At 42.0% G+C, this 17,821-nt stretch overlaps 1 protein-coding gene across 5 annotated transcripts in view; it reads left to right on the forward strand.

Moving 5' to 3' along the window:
• Usp49 (ubiquitin specific peptidase 49) overlaps window positions 1-16,175 on the forward strand; it is an 83,868-nt gene extending 67,693 nt beyond the window's left edge. For all 5 annotated transcript variants that reach the window (XM_046450692.2, XM_046450687.2, XM_058581391.1 and 2 more), the window contains 5 exons: window positions 5,407-6,793; window positions 7,953-8,157; window positions 11,858-11,966; window positions 12,532-12,737; window positions 13,734-16,175. In XM_046450692.2, coding sequence (XP_046306648.1) covers window positions 5,435-6,793; window positions 7,953-8,157; window positions 11,858-11,966; window positions 12,532-12,737; window positions 13,734-13,924 — 2,070 coding nt within the window. In that variant the 5' untranslated portion in view covers window positions 5,407-5,434 and the 3' untranslated portion in view covers window positions 13,925-16,175. The remainder of the gene's footprint in view (window positions 1-5,406; window positions 6,794-7,952; window positions 8,158-11,857; window positions 11,967-12,531; window positions 12,738-13,733) is intronic.
• Window positions 16,176-17,821: the final 1,646 nt, after the last annotated feature.

A 17,821-nucleotide genomic window follows, 5' to 3' on the forward strand; every position in this document is an offset into this window, starting at 1 on the left:
CAGTGTTTTGTGATTGGCCATCCTGGGATTGAACCCAGGGCCTCAGGCATGCCGGGCAAGGCTGAGCCACTGAGCCACATCCCCAGCCCTACTGTACTCTTTTTGCATTGAAGAAAGCTCATCCTAATAGCATACCAGCATAATGTATCATAAGGTATCATAAGGTGATACATTATGCTGGTATAACCCCAAATCTGCATAACCCCCAATTACACAGTTATTCTTGAACACCAGCATTTGATTACTGACAACAAATGATAGTCATCTTGCAAGGGTTCTGACACCAGCACATCAGGTCCCATCACCTGTGGCCAAGACCTGCTGCTTAATGGATGTTCCTGTTCTCAGGTCCAAGAGCCAGAGAATACATTTCATCAGAGCTTTTGGACTTCTCTCAGAAATTTCAGTCCCTCCAGGGGTCTTCGAGCTGTGCTCTAGAGGTAATCCCTTGTACACTCCCCTACACACTCCCACTCAGGGAGGGTGGTAACAAGGGGAAGGGGGATGTGCAGCAGCCTGCAAGGACATTCCACCTATTCAGCAATCTCCACCTCACATGGCCCTTAGCTTCCCTAACCCCACCTTTTCAATGTGTGCCCTAATTTCAGTTTTGTTTTGGCTATAAATGTAGAAATTTAAAAGCTACTGTCGGGGCTGGGGATGTGGCTCAAGCGGTAGCGCGCTCGCCTGGCATGCGTGCGGCCCGGGTTCCAACCTCAGCACCACATACAAACAAAGACGTTGTGTCCGACGAAAACTAAAATAAATAAATATTAAAAAAAAAATTCTTTGTTTAAAAATAAATAAATAAATAAATAAATAAAAGCTACTGTCATTGTGAAGTCCTACATAGTACTTTCGTGGCACCTTTCCCTTTTGGGTTATTAACTATATTTTAATGAGATTTTTTTTTTTTTCACCTAATGCTTGGGATTAAATCCAGGGCCTAGCATATGCTAGGCAGGTGCACTACCACTGAGCTACATCCCCAGCCCCTCTTAATGTGATTTCTATATTTTATGAAAGTCTTTTCCTTAATTATATATTGATAATGAATTATATTTTCTCATACCACTTGGAAATAAAATATTAGCAAAAACAAAATTCACTTTTATCACGTAATTTATAAAAATGCCTTCACTATGTCTCTTCAAGTGGTCTTCAGATTTTGTCACAGATGCAATTCTGGATACATTTAGTGAGTTGAAGGGTTAAAATACCCAGCACTGTCGCATATGGCAGTGAGCAGAATCACAGATGTTGATGATACCACGTAATTAGTATTCTTTTATGTAAATGAAGGCTGTCAGCATGTTACCATAGTGTCTACTCTCTCTGAAGCTGGAATTTATGCCACTTGGTCTCACCAAGACCAAGCAGGATTATTCCATAGTCCTTCGTTAAGAACGGAAAAAATGGATAACATGAGAGAGAGGGGGAAATGGAGATCTCCCTAAAGAAGATTTTTTTTCCTATTTTGTTTTTGTTGATTCCTCTGCCTAAGAAATATTATTTCTGGTGATGCACTTAAGATGTGCTAAGAAATTCGCTATTTAAGAATAATTGAAAGAGACCAATTAAAAGATACCATGTTTTCAGGCTATTTTTGAAAAATGATTGTTATGTTTAGTCATCTTTCACATGGAGACTTTTTTAAGTGATGTGGTAAATCTGGATATTTCTCATCAGAACAAAAGGCAGAAGTTGAAAAGATTCCATTATATTTTCACTTAATACTTAGTGGCATTTTTCTAGTAGAATTACTTTAAAATACTGATTGTGATTTTTAATTCAGGTTGATTCTGATTTTTAAAATAAAACTATGGTAATTAAAAAAAATGCTAATATTTTTCAGATTACTTTCCTATATGCAGATTAATCCAGGTTGTGTAGGGCATTTATTTACATGACCGATCTACTTAGTGATGTAGAACTATTCAGATACATCCTGTTCTTTCCCAACCACACTGCAAGTCTGTTTGGATATTGGGTGCCTGTCATACTGGATGATATATGTTTCAAGTAGAAATGTTAGAATTGTTGTGACCTTTGAGAATATGAAGGGAAAGCTGTACATGTCAGAAAAATATACAACAGAATTCCTCTTTCTGTTAGTGGGTATTAGGGCTTGTTATGAAATAAAGCAGAGTGTGTGGGAGGTAATTTAAACACATTTCTCCTTGAACAGATCCTACCTGAGGTTGTGTTCTTTTTATTCTCTTATCTTACATGTTGATTAAGCTAGCTTTTTTCTTTTGTGTCACTTTTGGGAAATTTCCATTTCATGATCAGATATGGTTTTCCTCTAGAGAAGCTAGTCTGCCTAGCTTAGGTCCATGTGGTGAGGTACAAAGTAGCCTTGTGTTTTCCTGAATGGATTTACTCTGCCATATGGCAGGTTACTGAGTCACCACGACAGATTTGTAATGGGAAAAGGGCTGTGCAGGAAAGGATGTGCGTGATCAGCAGATTTATAGATCAGGAAATGAAATTGGAAGGAAGAATTTCCACAGTGCCCTTTCCATTTGACAGGGCTCCACGGAGAGGGTGTGAAATGGTGTTTTAGTGTTTTTCTATTTTGGCTTTTGGTTGTTCCCGCTTTTTTTTTTTTCCTAGCACAGGTGTTGATTTTGTAAGGCATCGGTGTTCTGGGTTGTGCTGCTATATTCCTGTTTACAGAAATACTCTCTCTTTGTAGGATGTGAAGCTGTCTTGTATTTCACAGGAGAACATTTTGGTGGCAATTAAATATCTGAGGACACATTGAGGCAAAAATAGGGATTGGCTAGGCATTACGTTTTGAGTTATAAGGGGATGCTATTCAGGTATGATTCAGCAGGTACTGAATTTTTCAAAGGAAAGAAAACAAAAAGAAAAGCGGAGTGAGCTAAACAATATATCCTGGTGTGTTTAAGTCTGCTGTTTTAATACTGCAGCCACTGTAGGTGTGTGACTAATTTTTTAAAAAGTAATGTATTTTTGGTATGGGGGATTGAACTCAGGGGTGCTTTACTGCTGAGCTACATTCCCAGCCCTTTACATTGTTTATTTTGAGACAGGGTCTGACTAGGTTGCTTACGGCCTTGCTAAATTGCTGAGGCAGGCCTCAAATTTGTGATCCTCTTGCCTCAGCCTTTGAGTTACTGGGATTACAAGTGTGAGCCACCAGGCCTAGCTGTGTGTAACTATTTAAATTTAAATTAACTAAAATTAAAACTGCAGTCCCTCAGTCTCACTAGCCACATTTCAAATGCTTGGTAATTTTGTGACTAGTTACTACAGTAATGGACAGCACGAAGGAGAATATTTCATCACTATATAAAGTTCTTTTGGATGATGTTGGTCTGAGTGAAGAATCTGAGAATTAAAATTTGATTTCTGTGAATTTTCCCTCCCTATATAACTGATTGGATTAGTGTAGTGGTTCTTTGATTTTAATGTGCAAAAGATTCATCAGTAGAGCTTGTTTAATATGGAGATTTTAGTCTCCTCTCCAGACAGATTCATGAAGTCTAGAGTAGTAACCAGGAAGAAGCCTAGGGAATTCTGATGCTGGTAGGTGATTCAGGGACGACATTTTAAAAAGTAGTGATAAACTTGGGAATTTCCTGACTCTTGATATTTCTCCCATCTCCCTTCAGTCCTTCCTTACTGACATCTTTTGTGTCCCTGATAATTGGTTGAGAGACCATCATGTGTATCCAATTTATTTATTTATGTGTTTATTGGTGCCAGGGATTGAACTCTGGGACACTCAATCACTGAGCCACATTTTGTATTTTAGCACTTCGCTTTTGCTGAGGCTGGCTTTGAACTCATGATCCTCCTGTAGCATTCTCCCAAACTGCTGGGATTATGGGTGAACACCATTGCATCTGGCAAGGGTTTCTTTTAAAAAAAAAAAAAAGTTTTTTTAGTTATACATGATGAGGGTTTCTTATATGGGCAGCTGGCCTCTGCCATTTTGAAGGGAAGGGAAGGACTGGCTGGCACACGCCTGTAATCTTAGTGGCTTGGGAGGCTGAGGCAGGAGGATCCCACGTTCAAAGTCAGCCTCAGTGAATTCACCAGGTTCTAAGCAACTCAGTGAGACCCTGTCTCTAGATAAATATATATATATATATATAAAGGGCTGGGGATGTGGCTCAAGTTCCCCTGAATTCAATCCCAAGTACAAAAAAAAAAAAAAAAAAAGGAAGGACCTATAATTTGGTCCTGCAGTCTGTGTATGTATGTGTATATGTATATGTATATACATCAGTATATGTATATTTATACACACACATACACATACATGTATGTATGTATGTATATGTGTATGTGTGGGTTTTGGCAACTGAACTAGGCCAAAAGGATATCTGGAAAACTAAAGGAACTACTTAGTACACTGAATTTAGACTTCTCTGGGTTGACCTCATAATCTGGAACTGTTGCTCACAGAAACAAGAAGTAGAAAAGAAATGGAGATGAAGGCTATTCATTTTATAAGAGGATTGCTTTCAGGGAATTTTAAACGCTGGTATGGGTTGCAGGTGGTGGGTGGAGGCTTCAAGATTCCAAAGAATAACCTTTTTTTTTTTTTTTTTTTTTTTTTAAAAAATAGTCATCCAGCTTCTTTCCTTTGGAGAAATTGCCTACTACTAGGCTTCTCTTATGAACAATACTGAAAAAGCAGTATTACATAGAAAAAAGTGTTCAGTGTGTTATTTTTTGTTTGCTTTGTTTTGGTACAAGGGATTAAATCCAGGGTGCTTTACCACTGAGCTACATCCACAGTCCTTTTTATTTTAGGACAGAGTCTCCATAAGTTACTGAGGCTGCCCCAAACTTGGTATGTATTCTCCTGTCTCAGCCTCCTAAATCACAGGGATTATAGGCCAGTGACACCGCGACCAGTACCACCATTTTAAAAATCATTTTCATCTCTAGCAGATTTGTTGCTTTTAAAACTGTAGTTGGGTTAAGTAATATTTCAGTAGTCACTCAACCTTTTGTCCCAAATCAGATTTATCAAATTCTTTACATACCTGTCCTTTGAGTGAGAATGAAAGTTTCCCCACCCCTTCCACAAGATGTTAATGTTATTTTGAAAAAGAAACATGTAAAATGTTACTTGAGGCTCGAGGTCTTCCTCCTTAGGTAGCATAAAAAATGATACTTTGTGCAAGACTATCTCTGCTTTGAAATACATTAAAATCAACCCGAGATTGCCATTTTGTTTGAGGCTCTTCATCTCTCTCACTGGTATTTGAAATTCGGTATAACAAGTTTCAATTTTAAAAGGAACCAGTTTTGAATTGAAAACTAGCACATCTTGGGTTGAAATGCCATTCGCAAGCCTTTCTCTAGGAAAACATTTTGCTGAAAGTTCTTTTTTCCCCTTCCCTTTTTGGGGCTTTTTGCCAGGTTGAGAGGGTGGCGACTGCTCTAAGACATGGATAGATGCAAACATGTAGGACGGTTGCGGCTCGCCCAGGACCACTCCATCCTGAACCCTCAGAAGTGGTGCTGCCTGGAGTGCGCCACCACCGAGTCGGTGTGGGCTTGCCTCAAGTGTTCCCACGTGGCCTGCGGCCGCTACATTGAGGACCACGCACTGAAACACTTTGAAGACACTGGACACCCACTAGCCATGGAAGTCCGGGATCTCTACGTGTTCTGCTACTTGTGCAAGGACTACGTGCTCAATGATAACCCGGAGGGGGACCTGAAGCTGCTGAGAAGCTCCCTCGTGGCGGTGCGGGGCCAGAAGCAGGACCAGCCAGTGAGACGTGGGCGGACACTGCGGTCCATGGCTTCGGGCGAGGACGTGGTCCAGCCGCAGCGTGCTCCTCAGGGACAGCCGCAGATGCTCACGGCTCTGTGGTACCGGCGCCAACGCTTGCTGGCCAAGACACTGAGGCTGTGGTTCGAGAAGAGCTCTCGGGGCCGGGCGAAACTGGAGCAGCGGCGGCAGGAGGAGGCGCTGGAGCTCAAGAAGGAAGCAGCGCGGCAAAGGCGGCGCGAGGTAAAGCGGCGGCTGCTGGAGGAGCTGGCCAGCGCCCCTCCGCGCAAGAGCGCGCGCCTGCTCCTGCACGCGCCCCGCCGCGCGGGCCCTTCCGCCGCGAGCTCGGCCGCGCTCTCCGCCTCCCGCCAGATGCCGGGCGCTTCTGCGCTCAAGCCGCGCCGCCAGCCGGCGGTGGCCCCCGGCGTGACGGGCCTGCGCAACCTGGGCAACACCTGCTACATGAACTCCATCCTCCAGGTGCTCAGCCACCTGCAGAAGTTCCGAGAGTGTTTCCTGAACCTTGACCCATCCACCACAGAGCACCTGTTTCCCCAAGCCACGAACGGCAAGGCTCCGCTCTCTGGCAGGCCGGCCAGCAGCTCTGCCACCGAGTTGTCGGCGAGGAGCGACCGAGCCCAGGCGTGCGAGCGGGAAGGCCTCTGCTGGAACGGTGGGGCCTCCATCAGCAGAAGCATGGAGCTCATCCAGAACAAGGAGCCCAGCTCGAAGCACATTTCCCTTTGCCACGAACTGCACACCCTCTTCCGAGTCATGTGGTCCGGGAAGTGGGCCCTAGTGTCACCCTTTGCCATGCTTCACTCCGTGTGGAGCCTGATCCCCGCCTTCCGCGGCTACGACCAGCAGGACGCGCAGGAATTTCTCTGCGAGCTGCTGCACAAAGTACAGCAGGAACTCGAGTCAGAGGGCACCACGCGCCGGATCCTCATCCCCTTCTCCCAGAGGAAGCTCACCAAACAGGTCTTAAAAGTGGTTAACACCATATTTCACGGTCAGCTGCTCAGTCAGGTAGGTGTGGTTCACCCCCGACTCCGCCCAGCACCATGGAGGGAGGTGGGAGGCTGCTGTTGTAGTTTGAGTGTCCTGTGAATGCCTCCCCAGATTCCTGGGCTAATTAGGATAGCCAACATTTGTTGTGATTATGCATTTTGCCATTGTATCTGTTGTTGTATTGTACACTTTGATGGCCTTGTGAGTAAACTTGCCCACTCTTTCCAGCCAGGCCATACCACTTTATTTTCTGTGAATGGCTTTACCTGCTAATGAAGATATTGGTCATACAGTCATTGTTACAATTAAATACCCACTGTTGGTGTCCCATGCTGTGATCATTTTTAGGGGACTGAACAGAGTTTGCCTAGAACTCTAGTTCCATTCTGGTTTAAAGAGCATCTTAACCTACAAGGAAGAGAGGTGGCTGGGAGCATCCTAAAGGCTTTTAAAAAAGCCTCTTTTCTGTTCGCCTTTACTTTTCATTTCATTCCTGGATCTTTAGTCATGTAGATTCATGGATAAGGTCTTGTGAGAATATGCAGACAGACTTTTTATAGATAAAAGAAAGGAGGTGGGCAATGTAAGAGATTCAGGTTAACCTGTAGTGAACTGAAGGACTGATGAGTGGGATGAAAAGAGAAAGTTTATTGATGCTTTTTTTGAGCATGTAAAGTGCAAATGGTAAAGTTATAGTGGGAGAGGAATTCTAGTCACAGTACTTTGAGGCTCTGCAGACAGAGAATCAATGTAGGGGAGCTTCAGTTAACAAGAGTAAAAAGAGAGGCCAAGTTGGCTTCAAGTTGGGAGGAGGAATTTGAGGGTGAATGAATTAGACAGTGACCTGTAAATCATCCATCTCAGACTGATTCCTTGAATGCCTTCAGTATAACTTGCAGTCTATATTGCTGCAGCATTCCATGGTGCATCATACTTTGATGAAGATGAAGAGAGAAAGCAGTAGGTATAATCACTGTGTTCTGTGGTTTTCCAGTGTGTAACTAGTATCACATAGCTAGAAATGCACACCGATATAATATGCTCCAATTCTTTTAAAGTTTTATTATTTTGAAAATTATATACTTAGCTTTGATAAAGTTATTTGTTTAAATCAAGCAAAAATGTGTGTTGAAAGGTAGAAAATTATATAATCTGCAAATGAATCTTTTCCTTCTAGGTCACATGTATATCTTGCAATTACAAATCAAATACTATTGAACCCTTTTGGGATCTGTCCCTGGAATTCCCTGAACGCTATCATTGCATAGAAAAGGGGTTTGTTCCTTTGAATCAGACAGAGTGCCTGCTTACTGAGATGCTGGCCAAGTTCACTGAGACAGAGGCCCTGGAAGGGAGAATCTACGCTTGTGACCAGTGTAACAGTGAGTACTAAGTAGAGAAATGATGGGGGTGGAGGAGGTTGGGACTGGAATGTCAATTTAAGGTGCTTCTTTTGTCCCTTTAGTGCAGAGTAACACCAATGATATTGAGTGGTTTGAATTCATCTTCTAAAGATACTTTACTCCCATTTTCTAAAAATAAGCAATATGAACTTTGTGTATTAAAAACAAAGGCCCATCCTGATTGTCATTAGTTGTTATCCTGGGAGGTATTTGAAAGTGGTTCCTGAAGTAGAATGTTACTGAGAATGATACTGCTTAGCTTCATAGTGTTTAAGTTCATGAATGTGGAGCCTGACAATTCTTTTTTAGTCTAAATTCAGGCAGCATAGCCTGTTTGAGGGTTGGGGTCTCAGAAAATCATGTTCTTGTACTGAATTTGGTAGATTTAAAGTCAGAAGTGATGCTAAAGATTAGTATAGTGGGACCAAGACAGCAAGTCTTGAGGTGTTCATTGTCAGCTTCATGGATGTTTTCTGTATGTTTTTTTCCTTCACATACTTGAAAGGTTCACATTTCAGGGATGATCTTGAGGTCAAGTTTTTCTATAGTGTTGTTTTAACTTGAAATTGTGACTCCTTCCATATAGTTACATTGATATCTAATGCAGGATCTTTTGTAGCACTTAATGCTTCTGTTAACCCATCATGTGAGAGGAAATGCAGAGCAAATATGAGGAAGCTCAGGTTTGGTTTTTATGGCATATAAAGATTTAGAAACTAAAATATTAAAGTAGGCTGGGCACAGTGCCACAAGCCTGTAATCCCAGCAGCTAGGGAGGCTGAGGCAGGAGGATTTCAAGTTCAAAGCCAGCCTCAGCAACTTAGCAAGGCCCTAAGCAACTTAGCGAGACCCTGTCTATAAATAAAATATAAAAAAGGGTTGGGGATGTGGTTAAGCACCCTGGGTTCAAAGCGCGCGCGCGCACACACACGTAATGGATTGTTCAAAGACCTAGAAATCAATTTGCAGCCATATAATTCAGTTCAGACTATAAATTTTGGGGAAAAATTATTAGAGTTATTTTTGCAGTGCTAGGGATTGAACCCAGGGCTTCATGCATGCTAGGCAAGCATTCTATCACTGAGCTGCACACCCCCAGAACTGCCAAAAAAAAAATCTTATGGTAGTTCTTTTTTTTTTTTTGGTACCAGAGATGATTGAACCCGGGGGCACTTAGCCACTGAGCTACATCCCTGGCCCTTTTTTATATTTTATTCAGACAGGGTCTTTCTGAGTTGCTTAGGGCCTCACTAAGTTGCTGAGGCTGGCTTCAAACTTGCCATTTTCCTGCCCCAGCCTCCTGAGCCACTGGGATTACAGGCATGCACCACCTCACCCCACCGGTAGTACTTCTTAATGTATTATGCACATGGTTTTTTAAAACAGTAAGTTGTGGCAGCTGGGCATGGTGGTCCATACCTCCCAGTAACTTGGGAGGCTGAGTCAGGAGGACTGCAAGTTTGACACCTCAGCAACTTAGTGAGACCCTGTCTCAAAATTTTAAAAAGGTGGTAAAGTGACCCTGGGTTCAATTTGCAGTTCCACTTAAAAAAAAAAAAAAAAAAAAATCATGCTAGATATAATTTTGCCATTTTAAAATTGGACATATACTTGGCTAACTGTAAACCCACCTATCCCATTTCATTTTGGATACAGAGGCAGGTGAGAGGCAGGTGAGTTAAATTGTTTAATTAAAGCAGTTCCTGTTTTTTTTTTTTTTCATGTTTCATAAAGCTTTCTGCTTGTAAGAAACAAAAGGATATTAACAGCTTTAACTCCATCTTTGTGGACGTGATAGATAAAGCTTTTTTTTTTTTTTTTTTTTTTTTTCAAGAAAGGATTGTTCTTTTGCTTGCCAGAGGTGCCATTTACCAGGATTTCTCTAGGCAGGTACAAATGCTGGCAGGGGAGGAAAACCAGTGAAGGGATAGATGCATTGATCTGTTGGTTGTGAAGTTCCAGAATTGTCAGTCTTCTACCTCTTTGTGTGGCCACCTTAATCAAACAGAGACAGCACTGATCAATCTTAATTGAATCAGTAATTTCTTTTTCTTTGTGAATTTCATTTTAGGGAAACAAAGCCGGATTCTACATTGTCTTCATCTTAGCTCACATACTCCCTCTGCTGAGGGTGGCAGTCACTGCCAGGTTCCCAAGCAGAGCTGCAATAATTTTCAAAAATGTTGTGAACAGGAATGGAAAATAGGGCCAGGCCCCTCTTTGAAGGCTTCTTCTGTTCCTGCCCCTGTGTGTCATGACTGCATGCCTTGATAAAAGCTTCTGCGGCATGCTCATTTTGATGCAGTCTATTTTGAGCAGCTACACGTCCATATCCTATTGTCACAGAAAGCTGTGATACGTCATCAGGCTGTGCTTGGCTGCCTTTCACAAGTCCTACAGACTGGACTTGGAATCAGATGCCCAGCTCTTCATATACTGAGACCATGAGAGCAACAGCTCAGAGAAAATTAGCAGGCACCTCAGCGGACCACTAATTTTGTAATCCCACCCATTTGCCTCTCTAACTGTCAGTAAATGGTTATAGAGAAGGCTTCTGTTGGAAATTAAGAGAACTTTATTTCCATTGATTATTTGCTAAAATTTTAGAAATGCATTTTCCCCACAATTCAGTAGTTTTAGAAACAAAGCGAAAGTCTGGTTCTACTTTGGACTGGATGAACTTGGCTGGCTTATCAGCCTTGTCTTGCATGCCTAGTAGTATGCCTTATCCTAGAACCATGTTTCAAAACTAGGCACAGCATAAAAAATTGAAACAGCAAAGTTTATTTTTTGAATATTTGTATATGCCACAAATCATACTGAAAAAATGTTTAAATATTTGTCCTTCAGTAATCTTATACATTTATCTTTTTCCTAATCCTCAATTATATGCATTAGTCCCAATTTTACTGGTGAGGAAACAGAGATTCAGAGTTTTAAATAATTTTTAATTCATTTAGCCTACAACTAGCTGTGAGCAGAAAATTGAGTTAGGCTTATTTTATGAAAATAAAAAGCTTTTTAAAGTTATAGTGCATCATAATTTAAGTTATAAGTGTATAAAACCCTGGCATATTCAACCCTATGTACATGCTATTGCAGTGACTGTCCATTATATTCCATCAATGAATTCATGACATCTAGAGTGTGCTATCCTGAACCCATACCAATTTGTTTTAGTTGCTTGTAACAGTCAACTCAAATAAAAATGACTTAAATGAGATAAAATTTTACTTTTTTTTTTTTTTAATAAAATAAGTCTGAAGGACATTCAGGGGCTGGCATGGTGACTGCATGGTCATAGGAACCCAAGCTTCTCCCTCCTGGTATACTATCCTAGTGCAAGACTTCCATCTTCAAGGTCGTGGTCCCAGAGGAGTTCTAGAAAACCATAGGAAGGACAAAGGGATGACCCTGCAACTGAGTCAGCCCCCCTTAAGCAGCCTTCCCAGAGTGCCACAGTCACTCCTTTCATCTCAGCAGTTCCAGAGCCACACCATGCAGACATGAGAAGCTGGGAAGTACAGTCTTACAGAGCATCACATTGCTGCCCCAAATAAAACTGGGGGTCAAATACTAAGGAGAATGCATACTGAATGGCAAGTCATCGTCTCTGCCATAGCTAGGAAAGAATGAGACTCCTTACAACCTATGTCTTATACCTTCCCAAACCATATAGGCAAACGACGCAAGTCCAACCCCAAACCCCTTGTTCTGAGTGAAGCTAGAAAGCAGTTAATGATCTACAGACTACCTCAGGTCCTCCGGCTGCACCTTAAAAGATTCAGGTGAGCTTGCTCTGGGAGTCCCAGATGGTTGTGAGCTGTGGGAATAGCTGCCTCAAAGGCTTGGAGAGGGCAGACGTCCATCTGCTTTGGTGTCGGGAGGGAAAGTTTATTCTCTTGAGACCTTGAGCTTTCCATGGAGATTCAGTGGTTTACATACAGGAAGGCCAACTGAATTTGGAACCCAGCAGGACTGGGCTTCTGCTCTTGGCCCTGTTTAACTGTCTAGCCTGCACCAGATATATCTGTGCCTGAAGATTTTCTAGCCTTGCTTGGACTCACTGTAGATTCATCTTCAGGATGAAGTTACATAAAATCATCTGTGAAAAGAAGGGCAGGTAGTAAATTGTAAAGATTGTTGCCTGAAATGCTTGTTTAGGAATTTCTAGGTTAAGAGTACTTTGTGGAACAGTCACAGAAAATGTATGTGGACATTGGTTATTACACTTTATTGATGGGAAAACCAAAGGCAGAAGCTTAAGTTTTCTCACTTCCCTGTTTTGCTTAAGGCTATCTATGAGCACACGTGGCAGTTTTCACTAGTAAGATGTTTATGTCCGTGTTCTAGGTGGTCTGGCCGTAACCATCGAGAGAAGATTGGGGTCCATGTCGTCTTTGACCAGGTATTAACCATGGAACCTTACTGCTGCAGGGACATGCTCTCCTCTCTTGACAAAGAGACCTTTGCCTATGATCTCTCCGCAGTGGTCATGCATCACGGGAAAGGGTTTGGCTCAGGACACTACACAGCCTATTGCTACAACACAGAGGGAGGTGCGTGCGCTTTACTCTGTGGGGTGGGGGACACGGAAAAGGGTTGGTGTGTCCACAATTTATTGCCTTCCTTTTATTTCCATCCCACAGGTCACCTATGGGGAAACCATATATGTTAAAATTCAGTGAAAAGAAATATGAAAGATTCAAATTTTTGATATGTACTAAGTAACATTATAAAGTTGATTTAAAAATTAAAAGGAACTGACACATGTAAAAGTGCTTAGATCAGTGCCTAGTATATAATACTGGCTCAATCTATCACAGTATTATCAGTACTATTGGTTATTGATAGTATTACTATTGCTGTGGTAATGATACTTCTGCAGACCTCAGTTTCCTTCTTGGTTATGCAGAAACTATAGTACCTCTGTGATTTTGTGGAGATATTATGAATCTAACTAGCTTCACTCAAAATAAAGCTGAGGACATTCCTGAGCACTTTCTGTGTTCTTATTACTTCCCTTACTCTGGGAAGAGTGGGGATGCAAGGGCTTCTCCAAAGGAGCTTGTTGCCCAGGGCAGAACTTCCCAACTACCATATTGAGGCATATGGGGTGCAGATACGTTTTCAGCAGTGCCCCAGTTTTGAACCCCTCAGCACCTGGGGCACCCAGAGGCTGTGAACAAATAACTTATCCTTCTAATTTTCCTTTATCACTCCTATTTTCATTTTTCTCCTCCTTGTCCAAATACTTAGTCCTCAGGATCTTGGCTATCTTTGTGGAATGTTCTAATGGCCAAGGAAAAAGCCTGAGTAAGCTGATGACAAAAACGACAGTCAGTGAATACTGTATGCAGTATTCATGGTTAGTTTTGGTAGACCAACAGTTACAGAGAACCCTGGTTTCATTCACTCGTCCTTCCTGCATCAACAGTAATCCAAGGGTGGCTCTAATTAGAACTCCTCTGTTCCTTTCTTCATCTCCTGGTTTGCTGCTGACTGGAAATGTGAATTAGGAAGTCATTTTCTTTTTCTCTCCTTTGGTTTCCTAGGTTTTTGGGTCCACTGCAATGACTCAAAGCTGAATGTATGCAGTGTCGAGGAAGTGTGCAAAACCCAGGCCTACATTCTTTTTTACACTCAAAGAACAGTGCAGGGCAGTGCAAGAATCTCAGAAACACAACTCCAAGCTCAGGTGCAGTCCAACAACAAGGATGAAGGCAGACCACAGATATTCCCTTGATTGAGAGGCATGGATAAAGACTGCTTTGATTTTAATCCATTGGTGTCCACACATCTTTCCCCTCATAGGAAATAAGGCTACTGCAGGAACAGATTACTAGGTTTGCCTCACTGGGGCTACAGCGGAAGATGCCAGGTGATTCATGTTCTGTCATAATGTTTGTAGTCACTTTCTTTTGAATGCATTTAGAAATCCCCTCCTTTCATAAAACAAATCAAAAGGAGTAACTTCTATGAAGATTCTTTCATCAGTTGCTTCTGAATATAGAGGGATCTGAGTTGAGGAAAGGAGGGGGTGGGGATTGATCATCCAGCCAGGAGAACAGCTGTGTCTTTGGTCCCATTAGGTGAGTCCTCTACTAACCAGGGCCTCTTAGCAGCACCAGAACATTCCCAAGGTGAGCAACTCTGAACAGAGCACATGAAGAGGGCTCCTGGGCTGGCAGCTTTTGGATGGGATTGGTTCTGACGTGGGAGGTAAAGTCCACAAGGGAAGTAACCTTCAAGAGTTAAAACTCAGAAACTTCCTTTTTCAGGGGATAGCAGCTAAAGAGTGGAATGACACATGGTGTGTTCACGTGTCATACCCTCCCCGGCTGCTGCTGCTGTTTAATCACTCTACACTTCTGGGACTGGCATGAACACCCCTTCCTTTAAAAAAAGGGACAGTTGACATGAAGCAGTGGACCAGTACGTGTTCTCTGCTGCATGCTGAGCCAAGGGGCTCTCCTGGCTATCCCAGGTCTGTAGCAGTTCCTTGGTTCAGGTCTAGGGCAAGCTTATGGTTCAGTTTAAATTGGTTAGGAGGTCAGTTGTCTCAGGCTTTCTCCGAATGCAGTAAGGGCGGGCAGGGCTTATCTGAATGGCTGCTGCCCTTTCTTACCTTGGTGTAGCACATGGCTTCTTTACCTGCAGATTCTTTGTTACGCCTGGAGAGGTAGAATATTGGTGTTTGTAAGGCTTGGGAGCTTTTGCTTTCCCTAGGGTGGGGGAATTACTTAGGAATCCACTGTGTGTGTCCAGTTTATTGCAATGGCCCTGGCCTGTTTCCTTCTCATCTGCTACTCCCTATTGTTGCTTTAGCTACCTATCCTCGGTCCATCAGAGAAAAAATCAAAAGTGCCCTCTCCTTTATTCCAGTACTAGTAAAATATATTTTTCTTTTAAAATTTGGTCAGTTTCCAAATGAGATGAGTTTGCCAAACAAAAACTCTCCCTGACATCAGGCACCAGAATTTCCCTTCTTAGTCCTTTGCTTAAACTCCCAGTGAAAGTGAAGGCAAACACCTATGTTTATTATTGTGGTGCTTGCGACAGTGAGCCCCAACCTGTCCCTATGAATGCTCATCTTTTGACTGAGTATATCATATTGTTTGAATTCAGGTAGAAGTACAGTTGTCACTTGAAGGGAGTAGAAATGGAAGGGAGTTTGGGGAGGGGTGGGGCATGGGAAAAGTGAAGCTAAAGAGCGAGGGTTATAGCTTTAGCAGTGCTGATGAGCCACATTTCCCAAACAGATCTGTAGCATTTGCTGTTGATCTCAATTTTGAGTTGAACTCTCCTGTAGAACCTACCCGATAACACTGAGCATGGAGGAAATTCAGACAGAAAATGGCTTACCCTGATAGGAAGGAGTGACTATATTTTAAATTATACTTGCTTTTTCCAACACTGTGAGGTTTCTGTAATATTTAGCTTTTATTTGGAAGCGATAGCGTATGGCATTTTTATGCTGTTTGGTTTATATTGTCTACTGCAGGCTTCTTTGTATAAGCTTTGCCTGGGTTCACCCTCTCCTGAACACTGTTTTAAAGTGTCCACAGCTGCCAATGCTGTCAGAGGCTCTGATGTGAAACTGTACTCTCAAAGTCCACATTCCTAAGTTGGCATGACTGGTGATGACTTCTTGTGGCAACAGTAAAGTCCATTAACAACAACAACAACAACAAAAAAAAAAAAAAATGAAGGGAGTGAAAAAGTAAAGGAAACTGAACCGTGCCTCATCTTGACACCTATGTTTATTATTCTAATAATAAGAGAACTTGCAAGATAGAGAAGAACAGATAGAGCACCTGCTTCATCCCTCTGGCTGTCCAGAAATACTGATTAGTAAACAAAAATTAAAAGGTTTTCAATTTTTATTTAGAAAATAGCATACCAAACACTGTAAAGATTATTAGGCAGATTATTTGTAAAATAGTGCTTGTTAGCTGAGCATTCACTTATCAAATTAATAAAGTCATTTAAAATGAGTTGGAACAGAAACCAACATCAGAGTTGCCCTTAAGCTACACAATTATGAAGGTGCCCATTGCAATCACAGACACCTCAGGTACCAGAAGCAGCAGCACTAGGCACTGTTAAGTTAGTTTTTAAGGAGAATTTTCTTTTTATAGAACAGAAGAGTTCACCACTGCAAAAGCCAATAGTTAAGGGAAGTGTCCCTTTGCCTTTAAGTTATTTACATTGGAAACAGATGAATGTCTCAGTTGCATCTTATATTAATTGAAACATTAGGAAAAAATGAAAATAAGAACAGGTAGAAGTTGACTAGCTGCTGCCAAATCAAACCCAAGATCTACTGAATCTTAAAGGGCCTGCTTCTTTCCCAGGGCAAGTAGTTAAGAGTCCCATTCCAGAAACCCTTTGTAGTTGGCTGGTGTGTTTACTTGCTGCTGTAACCAGCCAAGAAGAATGCACCCTGGCCCTCAAAAAACATTTCTTACCTCAGTCTAGCCTGACCCTTATACTTGTGGTTGCCTCTGAGACCAGCATCCATGCTAGTGTAAAAAAATTAGGAATGCCCTTGGCTGCCAGGAACTGAAGCACTTATTAAATGGTGGACAGAGTTCTTGCTAGCTTTGATCCAGCCCCTCTTAGGCTGAGGTAGGGGGCAGTGCCACACTGTAAAGAATTTCCAGATGTCTCTTAAAATGTCATGAACAAAATTGGAAACTGTAGAAGTGTTAATGTGTCCTATGGACTCAATAGCAAGAGTTTATTTTTGATTTTAAGGGCAAGGCTTCTAGAGCCAATGATTGTATGAGTTCCCTACTCTGGCTATGCTTACAACTCCATCCAAGTGCAAGGGAAGAACCAATGGGGTGGATTGGCTGGTAGTGGGGCATGCCCCAGTGCAAGCCAGAGAGGTAGACAGTAGTAAAGAATGAAAACTTGGTTGGGGGTAAAGGGGTGGGGGGGTGGGGGGACAAGAAGGGAGAAATGAAGTTTGTTTTACTTACTGATAAAGCTTTGTGAACTAATTTTATACAATTCATAAATTGGTGCCTTGTACTCAATTATGGTTTGCATGAGATTGAAAAGGAAAAGGATTCCTTATTATCATTTCAAGTGGCAAATGGGTCTATGTAGTGTTGAAAGCATTTCATCTCTTGTGTGTAAATGCAAATCATTCTTACCAGCAAGTTCTGAAATTTTATTGTAATGTCCAAGTTGTTCCTATTTGTGATTATTCATCAAATGGCTCTTTCCAGGCCTGCTGTATACCCTTGTATGTTCCATACATTAACTCTGGCCTTTGCAAAGCAGGCTGGAAGACTACCCCTTCCTAAATGTGTTCTATATCCCTATTGGGGGTTAAAGCTTATAAGTGGAAGGGTTGCTTTTCCAGCTGGTTGGGAGAGCACAAATGATCAGAAAAGGCCTTTCAGTCTTTATCAAAATAATGATTTGTGCTGGGCAACTTGTGGTAGAAGTCAAACAAAAGTGGTTCTTCCTGAAGTGGTACCTCCATTGGTTCTGAAGTTCTTTTGCACAAAATAGCAAGAAGCAGTGTAGAAAACAATCCCCTATATGTGAATTCTAAGACAAACCAGTGCACTGTGTAATATGCAAAGGGAATGATGCAAAAGAGAAGCCTCCACCTGGGTCCCCACAC

This window comes from Marmota monax, unplaced genomic scaffold, assembly GCF_021218885.2.
Source record: "Marmota monax isolate L192 unplaced genomic scaffold, Marmota_monax_Labrador192_F-V1.1 WCK01_AAM20220418_F8-fsc00127, whole genome shotgun sequence".
NCBI lineage: Eukaryota > Metazoa > Chordata > Mammalia > Rodentia > Sciuridae > Marmota > Marmota monax.